This window comes from Cervus canadensis, chromosome 12 (genome assembly GCF_019320065.1).
Source record: "Cervus canadensis isolate Bull #8, Minnesota chromosome 12, ASM1932006v1, whole genome shotgun sequence".
Taxonomy (NCBI): Eukaryota; Metazoa; Chordata; class Mammalia; order Artiodactyla; family Cervidae; genus Cervus; species Cervus canadensis.
The window spans coordinates 69,819,476-69,846,341 of NC_057397.1; the positions used below are offsets into that span (position 1 = coordinate 69,819,476).

At 36.6% G+C, this 26,866-nt stretch overlaps 1 protein-coding gene across 3 annotated transcripts in view; it reads left to right on the plus strand.

Moving 5' to 3' along the window:
* NBN (nibrin) overlaps window positions 1-26,866 on the plus strand; it is a 56,995-nt gene that overhangs the window by 16,196 nt on the left and 13,933 nt on the right. For all 3 annotated transcript variants that reach the window (XM_043483185.1, XM_043483187.1, XM_043483186.1), the window contains 6 exons: window positions 3,215-3,332; window positions 3,864-4,057; window positions 13,718-13,815; window positions 19,219-19,348; window positions 20,669-20,947; window positions 23,439-23,883. In XM_043483185.1, coding sequence (XP_043339120.1) covers window positions 3,215-3,332; window positions 3,864-4,057; window positions 13,718-13,815; window positions 19,219-19,348; window positions 20,669-20,947; window positions 23,439-23,883 — 1,264 coding nt within the window. The remainder of the gene's footprint in view (window positions 1-3,214; window positions 3,333-3,863; window positions 4,058-13,717; window positions 13,816-19,218; window positions 19,349-20,668; window positions 20,948-23,438; window positions 23,884-26,866) is intronic.

Sequence of the window (26,866 nt, forward strand, 5' to 3'; positions counted from 1 at the left end):
TTTTTACTACTGGTGATATGTTTTATGGTTTTTGGAGTTTTTAGAATCAGTTATTGATTCTTACTCAGAATCTCAGTGTATTCAACTTGCTTTTTTGTTGTTGTTTTTTTACTTTAGGCGTAGTTTTTTTCTGACTTCAATTTGTGTGACTGTATTAGCTTAAATGGGTGTAATAAAACATCCCTCCTCTAAGATTGTTTAATAACTCCTAACTCAGTGTTTACTAGGAAAGACTATTAGTTCATGTTTGATAATCAAGTTTTAATACTATTTTAAGATATATTGTTTTTTGCCTTAATAGATTCCTATACCTGTTGGGATCCATTTTGATGCATTTGTGGAAGACTGTGTACTCAGTTAATTAAATAGAAAAAAGATTAAATTTAAGATATTAAATAGTTGTAAGATGGTTTATAAAAGGATATGAAGTAAAAATAAACAAACATGCAAGGAAGCAAACTGTAATATTTTTACCTAACAGAAAGTGTCATCCTTTTGTTGCAATTACGTCTGCTTCTCTGTACTGTTAGCATGCGACAGTACGTCGGGGGAGGGTAGAGCACCTGATGTGGTTTGTGATGTCTGATTTTCTTGTATTGCTAGGGAAGTACCAATGTGGATGATTCCATTTAAAAGACGTCTTTAATTTTGAGACTCTGTGCTCTCATATAGGAAGTCCATTAAAATATTGTTTATGTCTGAATATTAAAAAAAATGATCCCTCAAGAGAAAAAGGGAGTTTCCCTTTACTTGAAATTTTGCAGGGTTTCCCATATTGTAGAGTGCCTTGTCAGTTACTTTATTTCAAACAACAAGCATTTTTTTTGAGAAAACACTGTTGGAAGAGAGTCCTTACATCATACAAAACTAGCTGAATATTCCAACAGTGTAAGGCCCTGACTGCCCTATACCTAGGCCATTTCTCAGGGTTCTATTTACAGTGAGAAACCTGGAGGGGTGAAGTAGTATCTCCTTCGAGGACAAAGAGCAGGCCTGCTGAGAGCTTATTATGAAATGCGTGGATTCCTAAGTTCGTTGTAACACTGCTCTCGGGAGGTACAGTCCGTGTCATCCCCGTGGAACTCGTGTGGAAGGGGAGCTGCTGCAAACACAGCGAGGCTTCCTGCTGGCTTTTCTCCGACCCAGGAGTCTTGTGTCTTCTGCCAACATCCATGAAACGGGTACAGGTTAACTTATTTTCTTGCAATAAAATCTCAGACCCAAGAGATACATTAGCCTGAAACAAACATGGTAGGTGAAAGTTTAGGAAATTATAAAGTTTAATTGTGTGTTGGTATCTCTTTGCTTTAATTTGCATTTTCTTGATGATATATGAGGATACTAAGCATCTTTTCATATGCATATTTGCTGTCTCTATATTTCTTTGAGTAGGTATCTAATAAAGTCTTCAGCTGTTTTTAAAAATCAGGTTGTTTGTTTTCTTATTGTTGAATTTTAAGTGTTCTTTATATATTTTTTTAACAGTTCTTTATCAGATATGTGTTTTGCAAATGTTTTCTCCCAGTCTCTGGTTTGTCTTCTCATTCTCTTGACGTTACCTTTCACAGAGCAGAACTTTTTATTTTTTAATTTTAATGAAGTCTTGCTTATCAATTATTAATTTCATGGATCAAGGCTTTGGTGTTATATCTAAAAAGTCATCTCCATGTCCAAGGCCATCTAGATGTTCTCCTATGTTATCTTCTAGGAATTTTGTAAGTTTACGTTTTGTATTTAGGTCTGTGATCCATTGTGAGTTATTTTTTGTGAAAAGTGTATGATCTGAGTGTAAATTCATTTTTTTTGTATGTGAATGTCCAGTTTCATCACCAGTTGTTGAAAAGACTGTGTAAGCTCCATTGTAAAAGATCAGTTGACTCTATTTATCTGAGTCCGTTTCTGGGTTCTCTGTTCTCTTCCACTGATCTGTTTGTCTCTTTTTTTCGTCAGCACCACACTCTCTTGATTAAGGCCACTTTACATTAAGCCTTGAATTTTGGTAGTGTCAGTACCCCAACCTTGTTCTTCCTCAATATTGTGTTGGCTATTCTAAATTTTTTCCCTCTCTGTATAAGCTTTAGAATCCGTTTGTTGATATTCACAAAGTAACTTGCTGGAAGTTACTTGGATTGTGTTTATTTTTATAGGTCAAGTTGGGAAGAACTGACATGCTGACAACATTAAGTCTTTCTATCCATGAACTTTAGTAATTTTTACTAGAAGGTAGAGAGAGAGACTAAAAGACTGGTTAGTTAATAGCTGTAACAAAAGAGCTGACTATATAGAAAGTTGAAACTATGAACTGATGAGAAGTTTTAGTGATTATCTCTTGATTTTACTTTTCTGTTTTCTTCTATTCCCTAATCTCTATGGATGACTCAGATGTGTTTATAGTATTACCTTAAAGAGAGTATTAGCTTAAACAGCTAAAAGATTGTGTTTTAAAATCTTTGAAAATTTTATTTAAACTGACAAAATATAGGTTCTAAAATTTCCGAGCTTCTCCAAAGAGATTTATAACCAAACACAATGAAGTTTCCCAGGTGGCTCAGTGGCAAAGAATCTGCCTGCAGTGTAGGAGAAGCAGCAGACACAGGTTCGATCCTTGGGTTGGGTTGGGAAGATCCGAGTAGGAAATGGCAACCTGCTGCAGTATTCTTACCTGGAAAATTACTGGACAGAGGAGCCTGGCAGGCTACAGTCATTGAAGTCTCAAAAGAATGAGACACAGTGGAGAGACTGAGCACACACTCATGCAAGCAAGTCTAATATGCAAATAGAATTTGATCTCTAATGGATGATATTTCAACCATTTGTTAGTATTTTTTTTTTCAGTTTTGGTTTTACTTTTATTACTTTTTAAAAACTTCTTTGTGTTACTTTTTCTCTCTCAGCCATTTGTAATTCATATAACTGTTTGATTTATATATATTTAATTGTCTCTTGTTATGATTGCCTACTCTTACATTATGTAGTTTTAGAAAATAAAGAACAGTTCTGCTGTTCTGTGTTGCACCTGTCACTATAGTAAAAGCATTTAGGTACTTTCAGTCCTTTAGTCCCAGGTAAAACGCTTTAAGTTTTTAACAATACAGTTGTATTATGGAAATTAAGCCTTTCTAGTTTTCTAGTCCAGATTGCCAAAATCTGTTTACAAATTTAATGTTATACGTACAGTGTAGTATGTAATAATAATATACTTTATTTTTTATAGTTTTTACCCACCTGTTGATGAACCAGCTATTGAAAGTAAAAATATTGATCTATCAGAACGCCAAGAAAGAAAACAAATCTTCAAAGGGAAAACATTTGTGTTTCTAAATGCCAAGCAGGTAATGTTATAAGCTAAATTTTCCTGAAGAAAATGTTATAAACTAGGATAAATTATTATCATTTATCAGTTATTATACATTTCCTTTTGAGATCTTGTATTGATGTCTGAAGGGAAATAAAAAACAGCCCAGGTACCAGAACTTGCCCAGTGTTCGTGTATATGACTGTGACATTTCTTAATATCTATTAATTGGCTTATTAATTAAGTTTATATAAATATATACAAGGAAGAGACAAAAACTTTTATTTAACTTCTAATTTGTTCGGTTAGTAAGCAGCTGTTGAATATCTTCTATGTGTTGAACTGAGAGTTCCAGAAGTTTATGTTATAGGTGGAAAAATGTAAGTAAACTCACAGTTCCAGAACTGTGTACTGAGGGATTGTAGTAGTACCTGGTGAACTAGGGGTTTTTTCCTAGAGGAAGCTCAGATTGTCCTGTCAAGAAGTAGAATCATTTAATTTTAAACATGTATTCAAGAAATTAATTATGGCTGTTCATTACTTCTTTCCTTTTTTCCCCCATTTTTAGCATAAAAAATTAAGTGCAGCAGTTATATTTGGAGGAGGAGATGCTAGGTTGATAACAGAAGAAAATGAAGAAGATGATAGTTTCTTCTCAGCTCCTGGAACTTGTGTTGTTGATGCAGGACTAACAGATTCACAGACTTTAATTCCTGACTCTCAGAAAAAATGGATTCATTCAATTATGGATATACTCCAAAGGTACAGAATTATTCTTTATTAGCTTTTTTTTAAAGGGAAAGTAGGTTGTTCTATATGTAAATTTTTTATACTCCACGTAGTAATGTAAAGGCATATACAATATCAAAAATGACAGAATGATCTTAGTTTGTTTCAAAGCAAACCATTCAGTATCCCAGTAATCCAAGTGTGTGCCTCAACCACTAATGCTGAAGAAGCTGAAGTTGAATAGTTCTACAAGACCTTCTAGAATTAACACCCAAAAAAGAAAACTTTTTCATCATAGGGGACTGGAATGCAAAGTAGGAAGTCAAGAGATACCTGGAGTAACAGGCAAGGCTGGCCTTGGAGTACAAAATGAAGCAGAGCAAAGACTAACAGAGTTTTTTACCAAGAGAATGCACTGGTATAGTAAACACCCTCTTCCAACAACACAAGAGAAGACTCTACATGTGGACATCACCGGATGATCAATACTGAAAGATGGAGAAGCATACAGTCAGCAAAAGCAAGACCAGGAGCTGACTATGGCTCATATCATGAACTCCTTATTGCCAAATTCAGACTTAAATTGAAGAAAGTAGGGTAAACCACTAGACCTTTCAGGTATGACCTAGATCAAACCCCTTACGATTGTACTGTAGAAGTGACAGATAGATTCGAGGAATTAGATCTGATGGACCGAGTGTCTGAAGAACTATGGACTGAGGTTCGTGACATTGTACAGGAGGTGGTGATCAAAACCATCCCTAAGAAAAAGAAACCCAAAAGGCAAAATGGTTGTCTGAGGAAACCTTACAAACAGCTGAGAAGAAGAGAAGTGAAAGGCAAAGGAGAAAAGGAAAGATATATCCATCTGAATGCAGAGTTCCAAAGAATAACAAGGAGAGATAAGAAAGCCTTCTTAGGTAAACAATGCAAAGAAATAGAGGAAAACAATAGAATGGGAAAGACTAGAGATCTCTTCAAGAAAAGTAGAGATACCAAGGGAACATTTCATGCAAAGATTGGCATAATAAATGATAGAAACAGTATGGACCTAACAGAAGCAGAAGATATTAAGAAGAGGTGGCACAAATACACAGAAAAACTATACAAAAAAGATCTTCATGACCCAGATAACCACGATGGTGTGATCACTCACCTAGAGCCAGACATCCTGGAATGCGAAGTCAAGTGGGCCTTAGGAAGAATTCCTACCAACAAAGCTAGTGGAGGTGATGGAATTCCAGCTGACATATTTCAAATCCTGAAAGATGATGCTGTTAAAAGTGCTGCACCCAATTTGCCAGCAAATTTGGAAAACTCAGCAGTGGCCACAGGACTGGAAAAGGTCAATTTTAATTTCAATCCCAAAGAAAGGCAATGCCAAAGAATGTTCAAACCACCACACATTTGCACTCATCACATGCTAGCAAGGTAATGCTCAAAATTCTCCAAGCTAGGCTTCAACAGTTCATGAACAGAGAACTTCCATATGTACAAACTGGATTTAGAAAAGGCAGAGGTAACAGATCAAATTTGCCAATATTCATTAGATCATAGAAAAAGCCAGGCAATTCCAGAAAGACATCCACTTCTGCTTCGTTGACTATGCTAGAGCTTTTGACTGTGTGGATCACAACAAACTGTGGAAAATTCTTTAGAAAATGAAATACCAGACCACCTCATGTGTCTCCTGAGAAACCTGTATGGACGTCAAGAAACAACAGTTAGAACCAGACATGGAACAACAAACTGACTCATAATTGGGAAAGGAGTATGTCAAGGCTGTGTATTGTCACCCTGCTTATTTAACTTCTATGTAGAATATATCATGCGAAATGCTGGGCTGTATGAAACTCAAGCTGAAATTAAGATTGCTGGGAGAAATATCAGTAATCTCAGATATACAGATGACACCACCCTACTGGCAGAAGGCAAAGAGGAACTAGAGAGCCTCTTGATGAAAGTGAAATAAAAGAGTGAGAAAATTGGCTTAAAATTCAACATTCAAAAAATGAAGATCATGGCATCTGGTCCCATCACTTTACGGCAAATAGGTGGGGAAAAAGATGGAAACTGTGACAGACTATTTTCTTGGGCTCCAAAATCACTGTGGACAATGACTGCAGCCATGAAATTAAAAGACTTGCTCCTTGGAAGAAAAGCTATGACAAACCTAGACAGTGTATTTTAAAAAGCAGAGACATCACTGAGACAAAGGTCCATATAGTCAAAGCTATGGTTTTTCCAGTAATCATGTACAGATATGAGAGTTGGACCATAAAAAATGCAAAGTGCCGAAGAATTGATGCTTTCGAATTGTGGTGGTGAAGAAGACTCTTGATAGAGATCAAACCAGTCAATCCTGAAGGACATCAACCCTGAATATTCATTGGAAGGACTGATGCTGAAGCTCCAATACTTTGGCAGCCTGATATAGAGAGTTGACTCGTTGGAGAAGACCCTGATGCTGAGAAGGATCAAGGACAATACCAAGGAAACCAGAGCTGAAAGAGACACATGTACCCCAGTGTTCATTGCAACACTGTTTATAATAGCTAGGACATGGAAGCAAGCTAGATGTCCATCGGCAGACGAATGGATAAGGATGTTGTGGTACATATACACAATGGAACATTACTCAGCTATTAACAAGAACTCATTTGAGTCAGTTCTAATGAGGTGGATGAAACTGGAGCCTACTATACAGAGTGAAGTTAAGTCAGAAAGAGAAACACCAATACATATTACATACATACATTAATGCATATATATGGAATTTAGAAAGACGGTAACACTGATCCTATATGCAAGGCAGCAAAAGAGACACAGATGTAAAGAACAGACTTTTGGACTTAGTGAGAGAAGGTGGGGGTGGGATGATATGAGAGAATAGCATTGAAATATATATATATTACCATATGTAAAACAGATGACTAGTGCAAATGCAGTCCATGAAGCAGGGTACTCACAGCTGGTGCTCTGGGACAGCCCAGAGGGATGGGGTGGGGAGGGAGACGGGAGGGAGGTTCAGGTTGGGGGGACACGTGTGCATCCGTGGGTAATTCATGTCGATGTATGGCAAAAACCACCACAGTATTGTAAAGAAATGTATCCTCCAATTAAATTAATTAATTAAAGAACAAAGATTGAGGACAGGTTGAGAAGGGAATGACAGAGAATGTGATGGTTGGATGGCATCACCTACTCAGGGGACATGAGTTTGAGCAAACTTCTGCAGACAGTGAAGTACCGTGAAGCCTGGTGTGCTGCTGCTGTTCATGGGGTCGCAACTAGTTGCACATGACTGAGCAACTGAATCATAACATATACAAGGATTATTATAAAGATTTTATTGTATATGGTTTGAAAATTTATTGTGACTTAGTATGCTTAAAGTAGAATAGATTTATCCATGATAATTTTCTCTCAATACATATTTTCTGCCTCTTTTTTGTTACTTTAATAGAATTTGCAAAATATATGTTTCTTTCTAAAGTAGTATTTTCCTCTAGATTATGTAGTTGAGAAAGTTAAAACTCAAATGTAAGATTTTTTCTGAAATAGCCTAGAAATGTATTTTTCCCTGGATGATTAGTACTCATTGAAAATTTATACAAAACTTTTTATCCCTCCTGTATGTATAGGCTACTATAGGAATGGGCTTCCCTGGAAGCCCAGTTGGTAAAGAATCTGCCTGCAATTCAGGAGAACCCGGTTTGATTTCTGCATCAGGAAGATCTGCTGGAGAAGGAATAGGCTACCCACTCCAGAATTCTTGGGCTTCTCTTGTGGCTCAGCTGGTAAAGAATCTGCCTGCAATGTGGAAGACCTGGGTTTAATCCCTGGGTTGGGAAGATCCCTTGGAGAAGGGAAAGGCTACCCACTCCAGTATTCTGGCCTAGAAAATTCCGTGGACTGTATAGTCCATGGAGTTGCAAAGAGGCGGACACGACTGAGCAACTTTCATTTCAGTTTTCATAGGAAAGCAGAAAAAAAAACGTATCAAATATACTAGAATAGTGTTTGTAATGGGGGGAGGACCATTTGAAAGCACTAAAGCAAGAATTTTTTCCCTGGATTCTTTATTGGTATTAATAATCTTTGCATTTTTGAAGCACAAAGTTAAAAATCAGCCTTGGCAGTCTGTTGACTAAATTCTTATTCACCAATTAAAAAGTTATTAGGGCTTGTGATATTTGTATGTCTAAAATGTCCATAAATAAACAAGCTGTCTCCAGTATTCATTTTTCCTATCCCAGGAGTTCTTCTGACTATGAAGGACTTTTTTGAAAAATGAATTTGCTGAAGTAAAAAGTAAAACTTCAGTCTTGTGTCCCATAAATATTTTGCTTAATGGAGATGTAGTAACTGCTGTGAAAAGGGAAGTACCTGTGTAACAAAAGTACCATCATATTACTACAACCAAAATGTCTGTAGTTATGTTTTAGGCACTGGGGATATAATGGTAAACAAGATAGCCATGGTGGTCTAGAGGAAGACAGAGACAAACAGATAACTACAAATGTATGTAAGGAAGCAGAGTAACAGGGCAGTGGGGAGAAGTTTATTCTAAATAGAGAAAGCTTCTTTCAGGCAGCATTTTACCTATGACCAGTTTTTAAAAGACATGCCGGACAATAGCAATAATACCTTGCTTACTGTGAGCTGGTCCTGTTCTAGGCATTTTACATATATTGAGACATATTTCACATATTTAAGCCACACAGAATCCTGTGTATTTTTTTGTCATGATTCTCATTGTGCAGAAAGGGCAACAGGGGATTTGAGTAGAACATGGGGACTGATGAGAGGAGCCAGCATGTTAACCTGCAGAGTCTGGTTCGAGACTTTCATCTTGCTGCCTTTCATGTATAGGGGCCCTGAGTAAGAACGGAGCCAGGGTGCAAGGTTGCTCAGAGGCTGGTGACCGGATCATGAGGTGACATTTTGTTCTGTAGTCTTCGGCCCCTGTTTCAGTTTGGTTTTGGAGAGAGGATGATTTTGCAGTTTGAGAAAGACTATCACTTAAAATAACACCTGTCCAGTTAGTCTAAGCCATTGATTATCATGGAAAGTGCAGTTATATCAAACCAGTAACAGCAGCTGTTGACTGAATTTCATGTAGTATGCCAACATTGGGATTGGTTAGTGCCATGGCTCTGTTGATTAGTGGTCGGAAGTGGGTATAGGATATCAGTTAAATATCTCTGAAAAAGATTAGAAGTCTAGGGGAACAATATAGCCCTGATGTGTGTCCTTGCTGAGATATATTCCCAGTATCTTAGCCCACATTTAGGAACTCGTCTTGTTGCTGATTTTTTTCCTCTTTATCCTCTCTTCCTTTGCCTTCTCTTCTCACCTGTTCCATGGCTTTGCATAAAATTGAATGAATTACAATCTTTGGATTATATGATACACAGTCATCATTAAACTAAAGTAATATATATTCATTTTGTTCACTAATTAGTCATTTTAAATAACTTTCTGTTACTGTAAACTGTTGAGACCATCTTTGTTTGTTTCCTGCTGGTACTTGTACAGTATTTTCTTTGGGATATATTACTGCATTACTAGGGTTAGAACATTCAGCAGTATCAAACTGGTTTCCACTTTATACTTCCACCCATGGTATATAAGAGATCAAGTTAGATGCACACCATTTTCAAGAGTTGGTATTTTCAGACTGTCATTTTTGCCAGTTTCAGTTCAGTTCAGTCACTCAGTTGTGTCCAACTCTTTGTGACCCCATGAACTGCAGCACGCCAGGCCTCCCTGTCCGTCACCAGCTCCCAGAGTCCACCCAAACCCATGTCCATTGAGTTGGTGATGCCATCCAGCCATCTCATCCTCTGTCATCCCTTTCTCCTCCTGCTCTCAGTCTTTCCCAGCATCAGGGTCTTTTCAAATGAGTCAGCTCTTCACATCAGGTGGCTAAAGTATTGGAGTTTCAGCTTCAGCATCAGTCCTTCCAATGAACACCCAGGACTGATCTCCTTTAGGATGGACTGGTTGGATCTCCTTGCAGTCCAAGGGACTCTCAAGAGTCTTCTCCAACACCACAGTTCTAAAGCCTCAATTCTTCCGCACTCAGCGTTCTTCACAATCCGAATCTCACATCCATATATGACCACTGGAAAAACCATAGCCTTGACTAGACGGACCTTTGTTGGCAAAGTAATGTCTCTGCTTTTTAATATGCTATCTAGGTTGGTCATAACTTTCCTTCCAAGGAGTAAGCGTCTTTTGATTTCATGGCTGCGATCACCATCTGCAGTTATTTTGGAGCCCCCAAAAATAAAGTCAGCCACTGTTTCCACTGTTTCCCCATCTATTTGCCATGAAGTGATGGGACTGGATGCCATGATCTTAGTTTTCTGAATGTTGAGCTTTAAGCCAACTTTTTCACTCTCCTCTTTGACTTTCATCAAGAGGCTCTTCAGTTCTTCTTCACTTTCTCCACAAGGGTGGTGTCATCTGCATATCTGAGGTTATTGATATTTCTCCCGGCAATCTTGATTCCAGCTTGTGCTTCCTCCAGCCCAGCGTTTCTCATGATGTACTCTGTTTATAAGTTAAATAAGCAGGGTGACAATATACAGCCTTGACGTACTCCTTTTCCTGTTTGGAACCAGTCTGTTGTTCCATGTCCAGTTCTAACTGTTGCTTCCTGACCTGCATACAGGTTTCTCAAGAGGCAGGTCAGGTGGTCTGGTATGCCCATCTCTTTCAGAATTTTCCACGGTTTGCCAGTTTAATGGATATTTAATCATATCTTGTGATTTTGATTTATATGTCTCTGATCATAAGTGATGGCTAACATTTCTTCAAATGTTTATTGGACATTTAGTTTTCCTCCTTTGTGAAATACATGTCTCTCGCCCAGCTTTCTTTTGGGATAACTGTATTCATTTTATTAAGGTACAGATTTCCCCAGTTTTATATGTTCTTCTGTGTGTGTGGTGTCTGTGCATATATATTAATAGTTCTCTGTAATTTTATTACATGTGTATGTTCATGTACTCGCCATAGCTAAGATACAGGACAGTTCCATCACCACAAGAATCCCTCATGTTGTTCTTTTATAACCACACATCCCTTCCCACTTCCCACTCCCTGTCCCTAAACTTTGGCAACCAATAAGTTTGTTCTCCATTTCTAAAATTTTGTTGTTAAAAAAAATAATATATAAATGAAATCATAGCAGCATATACCCTTTTAGAATTTTTTTCTTCGCTCACCATGATTCCTCAGAGATTCATCTAGGTTTTATATATCAATCGTTTTTTATTGCTGAGTAGTGTTTCATGGTATCGACAACCATATATGAGTACTTTTAATTACATTTTCCAGTTTACTCTTGATGTATAGAAGTTCAGCTGACATTGAATAATATCATATCCCACCACCTTGTCAGACTGCCCTTTATTTCTAGTAATTTATCTGTAGTCTTTTTGTATATAAACCATATCATCTGTAAATGATATTTCTCTCCTTTTTAATCCATATGCCTTTGGTACTGCTCTCTCTCATTCTCTTTCTCTCTTGGTTTTGGATGAACTGGGACATCCAAAGTGGTGATACTAGCCACATTTATCTTACTATTGACTTTAAAAGGAATGCTTTCAGTGTTTCTCCATTTAAGATGATGTATGTCTGTATAACATTGTTATGAAGTGTGTATTTTATAAAGCCAATTTATAACTAATTTTCATAATATAGTATATAGTTTCAGAAGTGTTAGTAGTGTAGTAAATTTTGAATTGCCTAAAATATTAAGTAGGTATTCATATATATCATTTGATGATACTTTTTAAAATCTGTTAGTGTTATAATTGCACAGAGTTCAAGTCTAAGTTAAATTGTTTAGTCGCTAAGTTGTGACCAATTCTTTGTGACCCCCATGGACTGCAGCCTCCAAGCTTCCCTGTCCTTCACCATCTCCTAGAGTTTGCTGAAACTCATGTTAATTGAGTCAGTGATGCCATCCAACCATCTCATCCTCTGTCCCTCCCTTCTCCTCCTGCCTTCAATCTTTCCCAGCATCAGGGTCTTTTCCGGTGAGTCAGCTCTTCGCATCAAGTGGCCAAAGTATTGGAGCTTCAGCATCAGTCCTTCCAGTGAATATTCAGGGTTGCTTTCAAAACAATGAATGTTAAGCATTTGACAAATACCTTTAAACTACTTCAGCCACTTAAAATACATATGCATATGTACATATCATTTATTCTGTGGTATGGATATACTGCGTTTGTTGAATCATCCATCCATGAAGGATGTGTGCATTTTTCCAGTTTTTGTTACAAATAAAGCTGCTGTGAACATTTGTGTACAGGTTTCTGTGTAAGCGTAAGTTTTCATTTCTCTGGAATAAATGCCCACAAGTGCAGTAGGTAATTGCCTATTTGTGTGCCTTAAAAAAAAAAAATTTGTAGTTCTTTATATATTCTTGACATTAATCCTTTTGTCACTTTTATGTATTACAGAATCTGTTACCACTTTGTAAAGTATCTTTTTATTGTGTTGATGAATGAAAGTCCTTACTTTTAGTATCCTAAAATTAACTATCTTTCATAGTCAGTGTTTTTTTTTTAATTTTACATAAATCTTTTTCTACTCATAGATCAAAAAGATATTCTCTACAGTTTTTTTACTAATATTTTGATATTTTGTTTTTGAAATTTATTTTTAATCTGAGACTCATTCTGTTGTATACCAAGGGACCTTACATATATGGGAATGTTTTTGGCTTTTGTCTGTTGCATTGAGCAATATAACTGTTCTTGTACCAATACCACATTTACCACATTGTCTTAATTACTAGAACAGTTTAAGCCTTCGAATCTAGTAGGACAGATCTTTTCTTTCTGCTCTTCTTCAAAAGCATCCTGGCTACTGGCTTTTTATTTTTCCATATACATTTTGGAGTCATCTTTTTAAAAACTTTACAAAGAACCAAAATTTTTCATTTTACAAAGAAAAGTGAAACATTTTTCAAATGTTGAACATTTGAAAAAGACCTGTTAAGCTACTACAACCACTTAAAATATCTCTATAATACATATTAAAAGGAGTTTTAAAGCTTGAGGTGCAGTTTCTATATAGCATTATTAAGTTAAATTTTATTTGGTTTATGTCATTATTCACATTACAGAATAACAAAAGATGAGTTCACCATAAGATTCGTTTAATAAGATTCATTAATACATGTAAATTTGGTAAAATGATTTGATTTACTAAATTTAAAATTATAATACATATATAGACGTAATTTATATATAGTTCTTTGTACTTTTTCCCCTCCTCTCCCCCCCTTTTTCTTTCTCTCTTTTAAGTCTTATTTTAGGATTCTAGTAATCATAGATTTGCTTTAAAAAATCTCTTTTATTGCTTCATCTGAATATTACTGTTGTTAGTGTGAAAATTATAGAGTTTTAGAACTGGAAGGATCTGTATCCCTTAGCTTAGATCTGTATTTTACGGGTGAAATAATTGAATTACTAAAAGATGATGAACTTGCCCAATGTAATGTTGCTCCAGTGAATAAGCTAGTACTATATGTATTTGCAGTTCTCTCTGTACCATTAAATTGTGATATAACTTGATGGGAAAAAAGGATAGATTCGGTTGATATCATCTTAATAAAAATTGTTAATTTTAATATATTGTTATGCTTAAACTATTTTATTCTAACAGGAAGGGTCTTAGACCTATTCCAGAAGCAGAAATTGGATTAGCAGTTATTTTTGTTACTACAGAGAATTACTGTGATCCACAGGGCCAACCCATTACAGGTAATTAAAATATTATTTTATTGATTCTTCAGCAACTTTGTCATATAAATGGATGATAAGCTGTATGAACATTATACTTGCCATGTTCACCATCTTCTAAAGGTCATATGTTTATCCATTCATTTATTCATTCAGTAAATATTTGTGGCTACTAAGTACTTGGCACTGTTGTAAGTACTGAAGGAACAGTGGTGAATAAAGGAAACAAGATGCCTCTTACTGTGAACTTTATATGCTAGAAGTCAGGCTTCAGACAGTTAACAAGCATACACATCTGATAAGTTCTGTTAAGGCCAAGTACAAAGAGAAAGCTGAAACAAGGTGATGTGATAGTGACTGGGAGGCTCTTCTAGATTCGTAGTCACGTATGATGGTCTCACTTACTATGTCGTGTTTGAGCAGCTCATGTCCTGAAGTGATAGGGAAGGTCAGCGCTGGAAGGATCTCGATAGCAGAATTCCTGTCACAATCACACCTGTGTGGAGAATGGATTCCAAAGGCCCCAGATGGAAGTGGGGACATGGGTAGAAGCTCCTGTGGAGGTCCAGTTGAGAGCAGCCTGGTGCCTTGGACCAAGGTGGGCAGCACAGTAGAGAGCAGAAAAACAAACGGAGGCCAGGTTTTGGAGCTAGACCCACAGGTTGCCTGTGTAGGATTTAGAAACAGCTTCTTATCTTTTGGCATGAGTAACTGGCTGGATGATGGTGCCATCTATGGAGATGAAGAATACATATTATAATCATCTCCATGTTGACTATTAGAAAAGCCACTTTACGCAGAGCAACTATTACCCTTTTTTTTAAAAAAACACATTGCCCTACTTTCTTAATCAGCTGATGTTGCCATTAAGAAGGTGGTTCATTTATTTTTTCCTTCTCGCTTCTTTACCTCAGATATTCTTAAATTTATTCCCCTTTCTAACTTTTCTTTGTCTAGCTATGAGTGCATCCATTGAGTATTTCTTTATACCTTTATTTGCACCCTAGGTTCTTTTTAATAGTTATTTGTCAGCAGTTATTGGGCTTGAACCAAAGGGAAGTTATGAGACACTACCTGATGATGCACTCGAGGTGGTGTCACAGGAGGTCCCGTTTATGCTGTAGCCCACTGAAATGGCCCCTGTGGAGCTGGGCAGCGTGCCTTCTGATCGGTGGTAATAGCTGCCGTCTCTTGAATTTGCAAAGATTGCAGTGCTTGACATATGGCATTACAATTTAATCTGCAAAACAATCCTTTTAAGACAGATGACATTTTTGCATTTTATAGGTGAGGAAACTGATGTACAGAGAGGTTAAGAAATTAGCCAGAGGTCACATAAGAAATAATTTAAACTGACTCTTTAAGTCAAAGCTGTTATGATGTTATTCTATTGCTCTTGTGATTGATGGTGTGGGGGTTACTGGGAGCAGATATAAAAGGATAGACAGCTAGTCCTTAGATTTTATGATCTGGTGAGAATGTTTATTCACCTGAAATCTCTACCCTTTCCCATGAGTGCACTGGATATACTTCTGTCTGTAAACAGTTAACCTTCAAATACAGTTTTAAGAGCTTGTGAAGTTTTCATTATAGTTGTGATATGGTGACTATTTCCTCAAAATTCATGACTCAGATTCTCAGAATTTATCCTTAGAGTCAGAAGTAAAATATCACCTCTTCAGCCTGTCTTTGAAAACTACTTTGATGTAGATAACAAAAGTGAGCCATATTCTCGGAGAAGATGTCCACTGGGGAGCTCCCAACCCTTTAGAAATAGCATATACTGTAGATACTATTTTGTTGACAGTGGATTTCTGTTCTGCTATAGAAAAAACAAAACCCTATGTATAATTTCAGATTTTAACAACACTACAAAAATTATGTAAAAATAAATAATCATTGAGTCTATGTGAGTGGCTCCCTTTCCCAGTACCTGTTCGGGACAACTGTCCTTTGTTTTTCTTTCAGAAAACTAGTTCTCAGTTAGATAGGTGCTTCAGAAATATTTGTTTAATGCAGATTTACATTCTCTATAATTCAGGATGTTGTGGGATGCAGCCAAGGCATCAGATTTTTTTGGTTTGTTTTGCTTGATTTTAACCTCCTGTTTATTATATAAACTCCCAAAAAACTAAGAAAGGACTGAGCTAAAGAGGAGGTACTCAGACCATAAACTTAAATCATTTTTTTACTCATCTAACACCTGAAATTCTCCCTCTGTAGCTTCTGCTCAAGAGGCATGCTACCATCAAGATACTGCCCTATTTGAACCCTCTGTATCTTTCTTTCCTGAGAGCTATTACAGTTGCCCCCAGTAAGAGTCGTGCCTCCATATTCATCTGTACAGTTAATTTTTCACTTTGCCATTAGAAACACCTTCCCATTTCCTACAAACTTGTACTTGTTCTTATTATCTGTCAAATAAATCCTTAAGCCCTTTGTCTAGACTTTTGAGCTTTCAGCAGTTTAGCTGTGGCCTATCTCTTCTGTTCTCATCTCTTTTGTTTAGTATACTTCCCTAGAGAATCTATATGCCATGTTTTTTAGAATTTCTTAATTTTTTGGAGAATAATTCTAACTTATAAATAAAATAACATTAATAATATGCTATATTTGTGTATGTGCCATACTCCTTGACCGTGCTCATCATGGTCCGTGTTCCTAGAATGCCAACACTGCTCTTCAATATCTGACTCATTTCACAAATGCACACCTCCTTCATGAAGTTTTTCTAAGTTTTTTTCCTATCTCACAACTCTTCTCCAAGTCAGGTTAATTATTCTGTTTTCTTTATCCCAGTAACTTTTTTTGCATTCCAGTTCGAGTTTCTCTCTACTCTGAAATGTCACCAATTGTTTCCATGTGTGTCTCAGCCACTAGATTGGTTGTTAAGCTTTTATTAATTTCTAATTCTCTGACATCACCAAGCACGATACTTGTTTGTAGTTGATATGAATATTTGCTTAATTGAACTAAGTTATTGGTATATAAGATAATCTTTGCTTGAATGGGCCAACAAAGTTTTATCATTTGTCAAAATTTTTATTACATTTCTGCTGTTAGAAAGGTATTTATAGCCAGAAGGTCCTTAGAGATCATCTAATCTTTGTAATATTAAAAGGTAAGAGACCTGAAGGCTAAGAAAAGTTAAGGTCCTATAAATAAAATGGCCAAGAGTGTGTGTGCTCAGTTGCGAAATCATGTCTGACTCTTTGCAACCCCATGAACTATAGCCTGCCAGGCTCCTCTGTCCATGGATTTTCCAGGCAAGAATACTGCTGTGGGTTGCCTTTCCTCTTGCAGGGGATTTTCCCAGTCCAGGGATCAAACTCGTGTTTCCTGCATTGGCAGGCAGATTCTTTACTGCTGAGCCTCCTGGGAAAAGCTCCAAAATGGCCCAGACAGTTCTAAAATTTTGGTTATCTGACTACAAACCAGCACCTTTTCTATTGTGTTATTCCGTATGGAAACATGGTCATGAGAAATTGGTAAAATCTATGTTATAATTTCTTGCACCTATTCATAGGTAGGTCTGTGTGGGTTCCAAATCATAGACATCTGACTTACAAACCATTTTAGAGCACAGCTAGTTTGGGGGGAACAGAGTGAATGCATTTCCTCCTTTTTTTTCATCCTTTGTTTCCTTTTTTCCTTTCATATTCATTCATTTATCTTTCAATAAGAATTTTTTGAACAGTTGTTATATGCCTTTAATTATTCTAAAAACTTGGAATAAAGAGTTGAGCAGAGTAGAGCAAATCCCTATCCTTATGGTATTTTTAGCAAGGAGAGCATTGTCATTAATCTTACTGTTGACGAACAGTTACTCTGGTTCATTAGATTCAGTTTATGTGTTTCTTTTGAGCTTGCCTCATAGCTCAGTTGGTAAAGAGTCTGCCTGCAATGCTGGAGACCTGGGTTTGATTCCTGGGTTGGTAAGATCCCCTGGAGGAGGAAATGGCAACCCACTCCAGTATTCTTGCCTGGAGAATCCCATGGACAGAGGAGCCTGGAGGGCTACAGTCCATGGGGTCACAAGATAGCGATACAATTTAGCGACTAAGCCACCACCACCGTGTGTTTCTTTTAGTGATTATATACCCATTTTTAATTACTGTTTTCTGTAGACTGTTCAAACTAAAATGAATTTTAAGGTATGTGTGTCAAAGGAATGCCAGTGAGCTTTTAAGATGTTCATATAATGAGAGTGATAGAAGTAAGTTAAATACCTGAATTTGGAATTAGTAATAAACATTTGAACATATCCTATGTCAAGAGGATCTAACAGTGATAATTTAGTTTTGATACTTAGTAAATGTCAACTTAAATTTTTTTCAGTTTCTTTAATTCCATTAACTTGTTTATATCCATTATATACCAAACATTGCTCAGAGTTTGGAGGTATAGAAATGAGCAAGACTCAGTCCCTGTTCTCAGGGAGGCTCCAAGTCTAGTGAGAGCAAGTAACAAGTATGGTAGAACGTGGTGATACTGATAGCAGCTAGCACCTGCATGAAGAAGGAAGTGGCAGCCCACTCCAGTGTTCTTGCCTAGGGAGTCCTGTGGACGGGGGAGCCCGGTGGGCTGCCGTCTGTGGGGTCGCACAGAGTCAGACACGACTGAAGCGACTTAGCAGCAACAGCAGCACTTGCATAATCTGTACTATGTTCCAAGATTTTTCTAAGTGCTATCTATCTATCAATTCATTTGGCCCTTAAAACATGTGAGGAAAATATTATAGTTATCCTCATTTCATAAATGAGGAAACTAAGGCACAGAGAGTTTAAGTAGTACCGAGGTCACACAGCTAGCATTAAAAAGTTAAAAAGAATGTTAACAGTTAATAGAGTGATATAAAGGGTGGTAGGGCAGCCAGAATAAAGGGCATCTGATTCAGTGAGGGAGGTTTAAGGAAAGCATTCCAGAGGAGTGGCACTTGAGTTAAATTTCTATCCTGGTATATAAGATGATGAAGTGATCATTATGGTTTTCTTGAGTAGCCAAAAAATATATGTATAAAACTGTTTATTTCTTCAAATAGTATATTCCTTCTGAAAATTAAATTCTCATTGATTTTGATTTGTGTAGATACAGTAGATATACTTTTTGTAGGGGGAGAAATTTTAATTTTTTGGTCTCCTGACTAAAGCATAATTTGAATTAGAATTTAAGTTGAGTTTATTTTTATTTAAGTTGATAATCATTTAACAGGAAAGATTTGATGTAATTTTAACATGATTTGGTTCAGATAAGCCCGTCACAGATGCCAACAGGCTGCTGCTTACAGGCTGTTGAGTATTTGGAGAAAACTGTGTGCTATAGTTAATTCCCTCAATGTGGCACACTCCTAGCAACTTCCCGTGACCAAATGTCCTCCTTGTGTCTAGCAGTTGCGATTCTTTCTGTCACTTCTGTGATTGGCAGGATTGAAGACAACAACTCCAGGTCCAAGCCTTTCCCAAGCCCTACCAGCTAATGAAAATTCAAGGCCAAATGCCTCAGTGAATACTACAGCATATGTAGCTGACACAGAATCAGAACAAGCAGATACACGGTAAAGCTTCATTGATAACAAACTGTTGTTGTTATTCTATCAATAAATTAATAGTATACTCAAGAAGTAAAGTCAATGCCTTATCAAGTCATTTCTTGGGAGATAAAGAATTTGGAGTGTGGGATGCCAGGGAAAATAATATTTGGGGACAGGGTTTAGCAAACTTTATAAAGTACTAGAAAATAATATTTTTGGCTCTGTGGGCTATTGACCTCTGTCACAGCTACTCATCTCTGCCACTGTAGAATTAAAGCAGCCGTTAGACACATGTAAATGAATGAGTGTGGATATACTCAAGTAAAACTTAATTTACAAAAACAAGTGGTCAGCCATATTTGCCCTACAAGTTGTAGTTTGTCAACTTCTGAAATAGATAAAGTTTTTTTTTTATTCCTTGCAAATGTACATAGAAGACTACAAAGAATTACAGTTTTATTTGTGACTGGTGTTTTATGGTTCTCTACATAAAGAGGGTTTTTTTAAATTGTTTTTTGATTTTTTTGGAAAGCAGGGTTAGCTCATATGTATCCTATGCATTTTTTAATTTAAGACACTATTTTAAATCCATAAGAAATTGTTCATATTGAAAAATACTTACAGTAGCACTATAATATGCCATAACTAAATTTTCACTGTACCTATGTTTTGTATTGAAACTGTGTGTAACTTTTAAAAGAGAAACTATTAATTTTTTGAAAGTCAGTTGAATGACAGCTCTGGGTTTTTTGTGAAATAAGAATGGCAAAAAACCCCATAAGAATAGCAAAGATAATATATATTTAACCATTCATGGTAGAACTGTGTGTTTATGTGTGGGTTTAAAATATTTTTCTGTTAATCTAGAGTTCTATTGTAGAGACTGCCTTTTGGTTGGAATGTCACCATTTCAGTTCACTGAAAGTGATTGAAATACCACATTATATTTGTTCTGAATTTCTAGTTTTTATCATTTATTTTTTACATGCAAGTAATTTAAAAATCTGAAACAAAGCAAGAAACACTTAGGAATATGATGGCTTAATTTATAATAAGAGACAGAGTTATTATTTCATGTGTGTTTGGCAGTTTTTTATAGAGCATGCCTGACAGCATGTGCTGCAGGGGATGGAGAGAAGGCTGTCATCTGTCTTCAGGGAGCTTTGATGTCAAAGGAGCTGCTTTCTTGAACAATATATTATAAAATATATTCAATAAACTGTTATCTCAAGACAACTACATTCTAAAGCTGTATTACATTAGTACTATTTAAAGGACTTTATTTCTGGATAAAAATTGCTATAAATTTGATTGTTTACCATACATTCTTTTCTTTTGCTGCAGTATGGATTTGAGTGAAAGACCAAAAGAAATGAAAGTATTTGGAATGGAACCAAAATGTAGAATACTTTCACAAGAAACGTCCACTGTGAAGAAACCCCACAAAATAAGCTCTAATAATAATATAGTGTCAAATACTCTGGTTAGGATGAAAATCCCAGACTATCAGCTTTCACCGACTAAATTCCCACATGTAAATAAAAGTAGAGGTTGGCCTTCTCAGCTTCAGCAAACCAACTCCATCAAAGACTATTTTCAGCCGCTTACCTCTCCCAAAAAACGGTATAATTTTTAATAATAGTGTTTTATGCCTCTAAAAATACTTGTTTTATGATTGTAGAATGGTACTAAGTTCATATTCTGTGTAAGTATGCTTCTGTAGAAAGCTGTGGCCCTTTGAGCTTATTCCCTCTCAGAAATGTCCACATTGCCTTTTTTTTTTTTTTGATATTTTATTTTATTTTACTTTATTTTTTTTTTAGTGGTTTTTGTCATACATTGACATGAGTCAGCCATGGATTTACATGTATTCCCCATCCCGATCCCCCTTCCCACCTCCCTCTCCACCCGATCCCTCTGGGTCTTCCCAGTGCACCAGGCCCGAGCACCTGTCTCATGCATCCAGCCTGGGCTAGTGATCTGTTTCACCACAGATAATATACATGTTTCGATGCTGTTCTCTCTAAACATCCCACCCTCGCCTTCTCCCACAGAGTCCAAACGTCTGTTCTGTACATCCGTGTCTCTTTTTCTGTTTTGTATATAGCGTTATCGTTACCATCTTTCTAAATTCCATATATATGCGTTAGTATGCTGTATTGGTCTTCATCTTTCTGGCTTACTTCGCTCTGTATGATTGCTTTCTTACCTAAGTTCATTTCTGCTGCTGCTGTTCAGCTGCTCAGTGGTGTCCGACTCTTTGGGACCCCACAGACTGCAGCACGCCAGGCTTCTCTGTCCTTCACCATCTCCTGGAGCTTGCTCAAAGTCATGCCCATGGAGTCGGTGATGCCATCCAACCATCTCATCCTCTGTCATCCCCTTCTCCTCCTGCCTTCAATCTTTCCCAGCATCAGGGTCTCTACTGAGTTGGCTCTTTGCATCAGGTGGCCAAAGCATTAGAGCTTCAGCTTCAGCATCAGTCCTTCTAATGAATATTCAGGATTGATTTCCTTTAGGATTGACTGGTTGATCTCCTTGCAGTCCAAGGGACTCTCAAGAGTCACTAAGTTCATTAGATAGATTTTCTCTCATTTTTTTCCTTCTGTTGTTTCATTTTCTGAAAAGCTTTCCCACACCTGAGTTTTTTTGACCTACCTGTTTCTGTTCGTTAGGTCTCTCATTTCCTCTAGGACCATGCTTCATCATTTATTCTTAATTTCTAGCACCTTTAGTATCTTCTTCTAGGTGCTTTTCTTCTATATTCAAAGACTCTATCTCGTTTTTAGTTTTTAAAACCTTCCCTTGACTTGATTTCTTCCTGAAGCTACTGCTCTTTATCTTTTAAATTCACTGTTAAACTTATAAGAGGACATTATTGTTCCCATTTCTGTATGAAATATTTCTTAACTAACCATGTTTCATCATGACCTGACATCCTTGAAAGTAGTCGCTGACACACTTCACACCTCTAGTGGCCCTTTGATAACACTCAGCTCTTCAGCCTTTGTTCTCTTTGTGATTTCTTCTTGGTTTTTTGTGGTAGTGTCTCAGTTTTTCTTTTTCTTTTTTTTGCCTCTCTGACTTTGCTCCCATTGAGGACTTCTTTTCTTCTTACTATGTATGTTTCATTTCAGGTTATAAATGGTCAGTATATTTGGTCCTGACTTAGTAGTATATCACTCCTACTTTTCCACAGAAATCTGCTTTTTTCCCTAATCATAGGCGTAAAACTTTTTCACCCCTGTCATTGCACTGTATATGTAATTTTGTTAGCAGGTTACTGTATCAACATCTTTGACTCTTTCTCCTCTGCCTCCCCAAACCAGTAGTGCTGATTCTTCTTTTAATTGTCTATAAATATCTCTTTCCATCTGTTTGTGTTGCTATCTTTCTAATTCAAACTCTGATTATTTGGATTATTACAAAAACCTCTTGGTTGGTTGATCTGGACCCTGACATTAGTTTAGATTCATTAAGGTATCACTCTTAACTGGTCCAGTTCAACATCCTCTTGTAAACCAGAGAGCAGACCCAGTTTGTGTGTCCTCTGGGGGCCTCAGTACCGTTTAAATGAGCTAAGCATTCAGCACTTATGGAGTGAATTTAGTATTATATGGAATATACTTAGTCATATATTCACACATATCGTCTTACACTATATGCTGGATTTAGCCACTTCGACTTACTATCTTGAATCTGGCTCTCATGAACTGAACAAGTTTTAGTCCCAGGGCAATTTTTCCTTGCTCACAAGTTCCCTACATTACAAAGTAAGCTGTTTTTTTCCTGACAAGTCTTTTGTATTTTATATTCTTCTACCTTTTCCTTCACACTGATTCATCAACTATTGCAGCTTTTAAAAAAGAAGATAAACATCTCTCTATTATTTAAGCTATGGGATTGATCAGTCCTATCAAAACAGTCAAGTGTGTATGAATTATGTATTATTTTCAGATGTCTACTTTTTTTATTTCTGGTGAGATTGTTAATCATTAAAACCAGGAATATTGTCAATTAAATGAAGAAGGGGGTGAATATTGCCAAACTAAAAAATTACTTAGCTGTGTTCATTTTCTGTTTTTGTTTTCTTCTCTCCTTTTTTGAACCCAAGGGAAAGGGATGAAGAAAATCAAGAAATGTCTTTATCCAAATCAGCAAGAATGGAAATGTCTTGTTCTCTTTTAGAACAAACACAACCAACTACATCGTCGATAAGGAAAAATAAGGATGAACACCTATCTCAGAATGTGCTTGTGGAAAAAAACCCAGATAATTCATATGCAGATACGAATTTAAAACCCACTGTGAAAAATTATGCCAATGAGTCTCTTTTTACAGAAAAACTAAAATCAAAAAAAAGAAAAGAAATTGATGATTTAGCCATAGAAGATGAAGTATTAGAACAGTTATTCAAGGATACAGAACTAGAGTTAGAAAGCGAAGTGAAAGTTCAAAAACAAGAAGAAGACATCAGTGTTAGAAAAAGGCCAAGATTGGATATAGAAACAAATGTCACTTTTAATGATGAAACAATACCAGAAAGTAACAAAATATCTGTAAGTAACATTATTTATTGAGAAGTATTGCAAATAGGAACTTAGAATGTTAAAAAGTACTTTAGATATTTGTATTGACAGTATGAGCAGTCCTCCTGTTTATTTGGGGGAAAAAATTAGAATCTTCTACACCCCGTGTTAAGTATAAGAGTTTGTTGGTTGATAAATGTTAAAAATACAATGATTCTTTGACTATTTATAATAGATGACAACAACTAAACTTGTTATTCATGATTGTTTTAGTAGATTTCCAGGCTGTACTGTTTTACTATATCAAACATTGGCCATGATGTTAAGTGTAGGAGGTGTTTTAATAGAGTAAACAGGCGCTGAGAGATGAAGCAAGTTAGCAGAACAAAGTATCTACTTAAGTAAATTTTTAAGATCGAGCGTGTATAACATCATTAGAGATTTTTAATTTTCTTTTTTATCTTTAATGTTCCATTCTCTTTTCATGAATATTGGTAATTTGTTTTACTCACTTTGTTCTAAGACAGCAAAGATTATTTTTTAGATTATTTCATATTTTATGCATTATTAAGTAGCCTACTATTTGTAGATTAGTTACCGCATTAGGTGAGAGCACAGGTGCAACAATTTGATAAGCGTTTGTTGAGCATCTGAAGATTCCCAGATGGTGCAGTGGTAAAGAATCTGCCTGCCAAATGCAGGAGGTGCAGATTCGATCCCTGGGTCGGGAAGATCCTCTAGAGTAGGAAATGGCAACCTACTGCAGTATTCTTGCCTGGAAAGTCCCATGGACAGAGGAGCCTGGTGGGCTACAGTTCATGGGGTCGCAGAGTCAGACACGACTGAGTGACTGAGGATGAGAACCTGGTGTGTATCAAGCACTATATAAATCTATAACTCTTACTGAAGAATTGGAATATATGTCCTGTTTAGCCTATACCCTGGAGATGGGAATGGCCACCCACCCCAGTATTCTGACCTGGAGAATTCCATGGGGTCAGAAAGAGTTGGACACGACTGAGCAACTTTCAGTTCACTTAGCCTATATACTGGTATCTTCATATGAAGGAAAAAGTCCTCATTGTTCATTACTTCTTATGAGTGAATACTTAATACCCACTTTGGACCAGTGCATCAGAATCACCTGGTGAGCTTTTAAAAATAAGGATTCCCAGACCAAAGGCCCAGAGATCCTGATTCAGCATGTCCAGTTTTCTTTCCAGAAAAAATTCCTGCATTGTATTAGTTAAGAATTCTGCTGTCTTTAAAAATCAGTGGCTTAAATAAGATAGGGTTATTTTTTTTACCTATAGAAGATGCCCAGAGGTAGGTAACCAAAGCTGCTTGGTAGCTGCTGGTATTAATTTCCTAGGTGTCTATCTTTCTGCTTCATGAGATGGCATCTCTGGCCATCAGGTCAACTTGCCTGGGAGGAAGAAGAAGGTGGAAAGGCAACAGGGTAAAGGGCTTCCCGCTTGAGTTCATTCTAAGGAGCTTTCTCAGAAACCCCACTTGACAGCTTTGGTTGTTGGCCAGGATTTATTTATGGTCTTTGCCAACCCCAGCCCTAACCCTCTATCTCCAAGAGGGTCTGGGAAATGCTTCAAACTTAGTACATCACTTAGGACAACATTGTCCCTTAATTAATATAAAAGTTATATTAATAAGGGAGAAAGAGAATGGATACTGAGATATCTGTTAGCAAGATGGAGAACTTCAGAGGCAGATAAGTCCTTTATTATCAAAGTTTTAAGATTAGTTGTCACATTACAGAAAAGATTAATTGAACCAAGAGGTTTATATATCCTATAAGTCACTTCTGTAGCAATTTCCATTGTAGTGGAGAATTAGATAAGTTGGTTTAATATGGCATTTGATGAAATCCAAGGGATGTCCTAAGTTTAATAAATTTATATCCCTTTATAAAGATGTTTATTAGATATACTTATTCTACTTTCACTCTGAGTTTTCATTGTCACTTCAGCTCTAGACTGTACAAGAATCTGTGTTCAGGCTAGTACGTAATACTACAGTCTTTAGAAAGTCAGGCCCTATTTATGTCACTTTGGGAATGCCTTTGCCTTGTGGCACCCTATCCTTCTATATTTATTTCTAATTTTTCCTGATTTTTTTTTTCTAGTCTTCTTGTCCTTTTACATAGTTTATATCTTTTTTAATAGGCTTTTTTTTTTTTTCTTAAATTCTTTTGCAGATGGGTCCACCACTCGGCAGTACCACAGGTCTGTCTGACAGAGTTGTAGTTTTAGTCGCAGAATACATTGGTCAGTCCTGTCTGCTAATTAATTCCAATGAAGTGCTTTGACCACACATTCTTCCAGGGTTCATGTCACCCATGGAATTGGGCATTAGGGCCCAGAATGGGAGAGACAAGAAGTGAGCACCATATATCCTCCAGTGGTATGAGAACCATTTAACAGTTTTTTGTGGACCTGGGAAAACCTTTCATTTAATGCCAAGGTTTATATGCTGTATAATGATACCAGGGAATATAATTATTTTATTTTGCTCTATGATTCTGCAGCATAATTTCCTTTGTCCTTTTTTTTTTTTAAGAACTCCTGACATTTTGAATAAAAACATGGTACAACATAAATACGTTGTAGCATACTTTTGGAGAGTGAGTAGCAACTTGATTATGACATGCTTCTGGAAATACTAAAGTTAAATCACTATTTTTATACTTTTTTAGTAAGAACCTTGTTAACAAAGGTATTTTTGCTTTCAATGTAAGATAATTTTTAAAAACTTTTTTGAAAAAGGAAATCCAGGCGAGAATACTGGAGTCGGTTGCCATTTTTTTCTCCAGGGGATCATCCCAGCCCGGGAGTTGAACCTGTGGCTCTTGCCACGTCTCCTGCGTTGCAGTCAGGTTCTTCACCACCAAGCCACCAGGGAAGCTCAAGAAGGCAAAATTATGATGCTTCTCTCTGGCACTGGGTTCCTCAGCTGTGTATCAGAAGGACGTTTTCTAAAATACATTGATATCAGAACA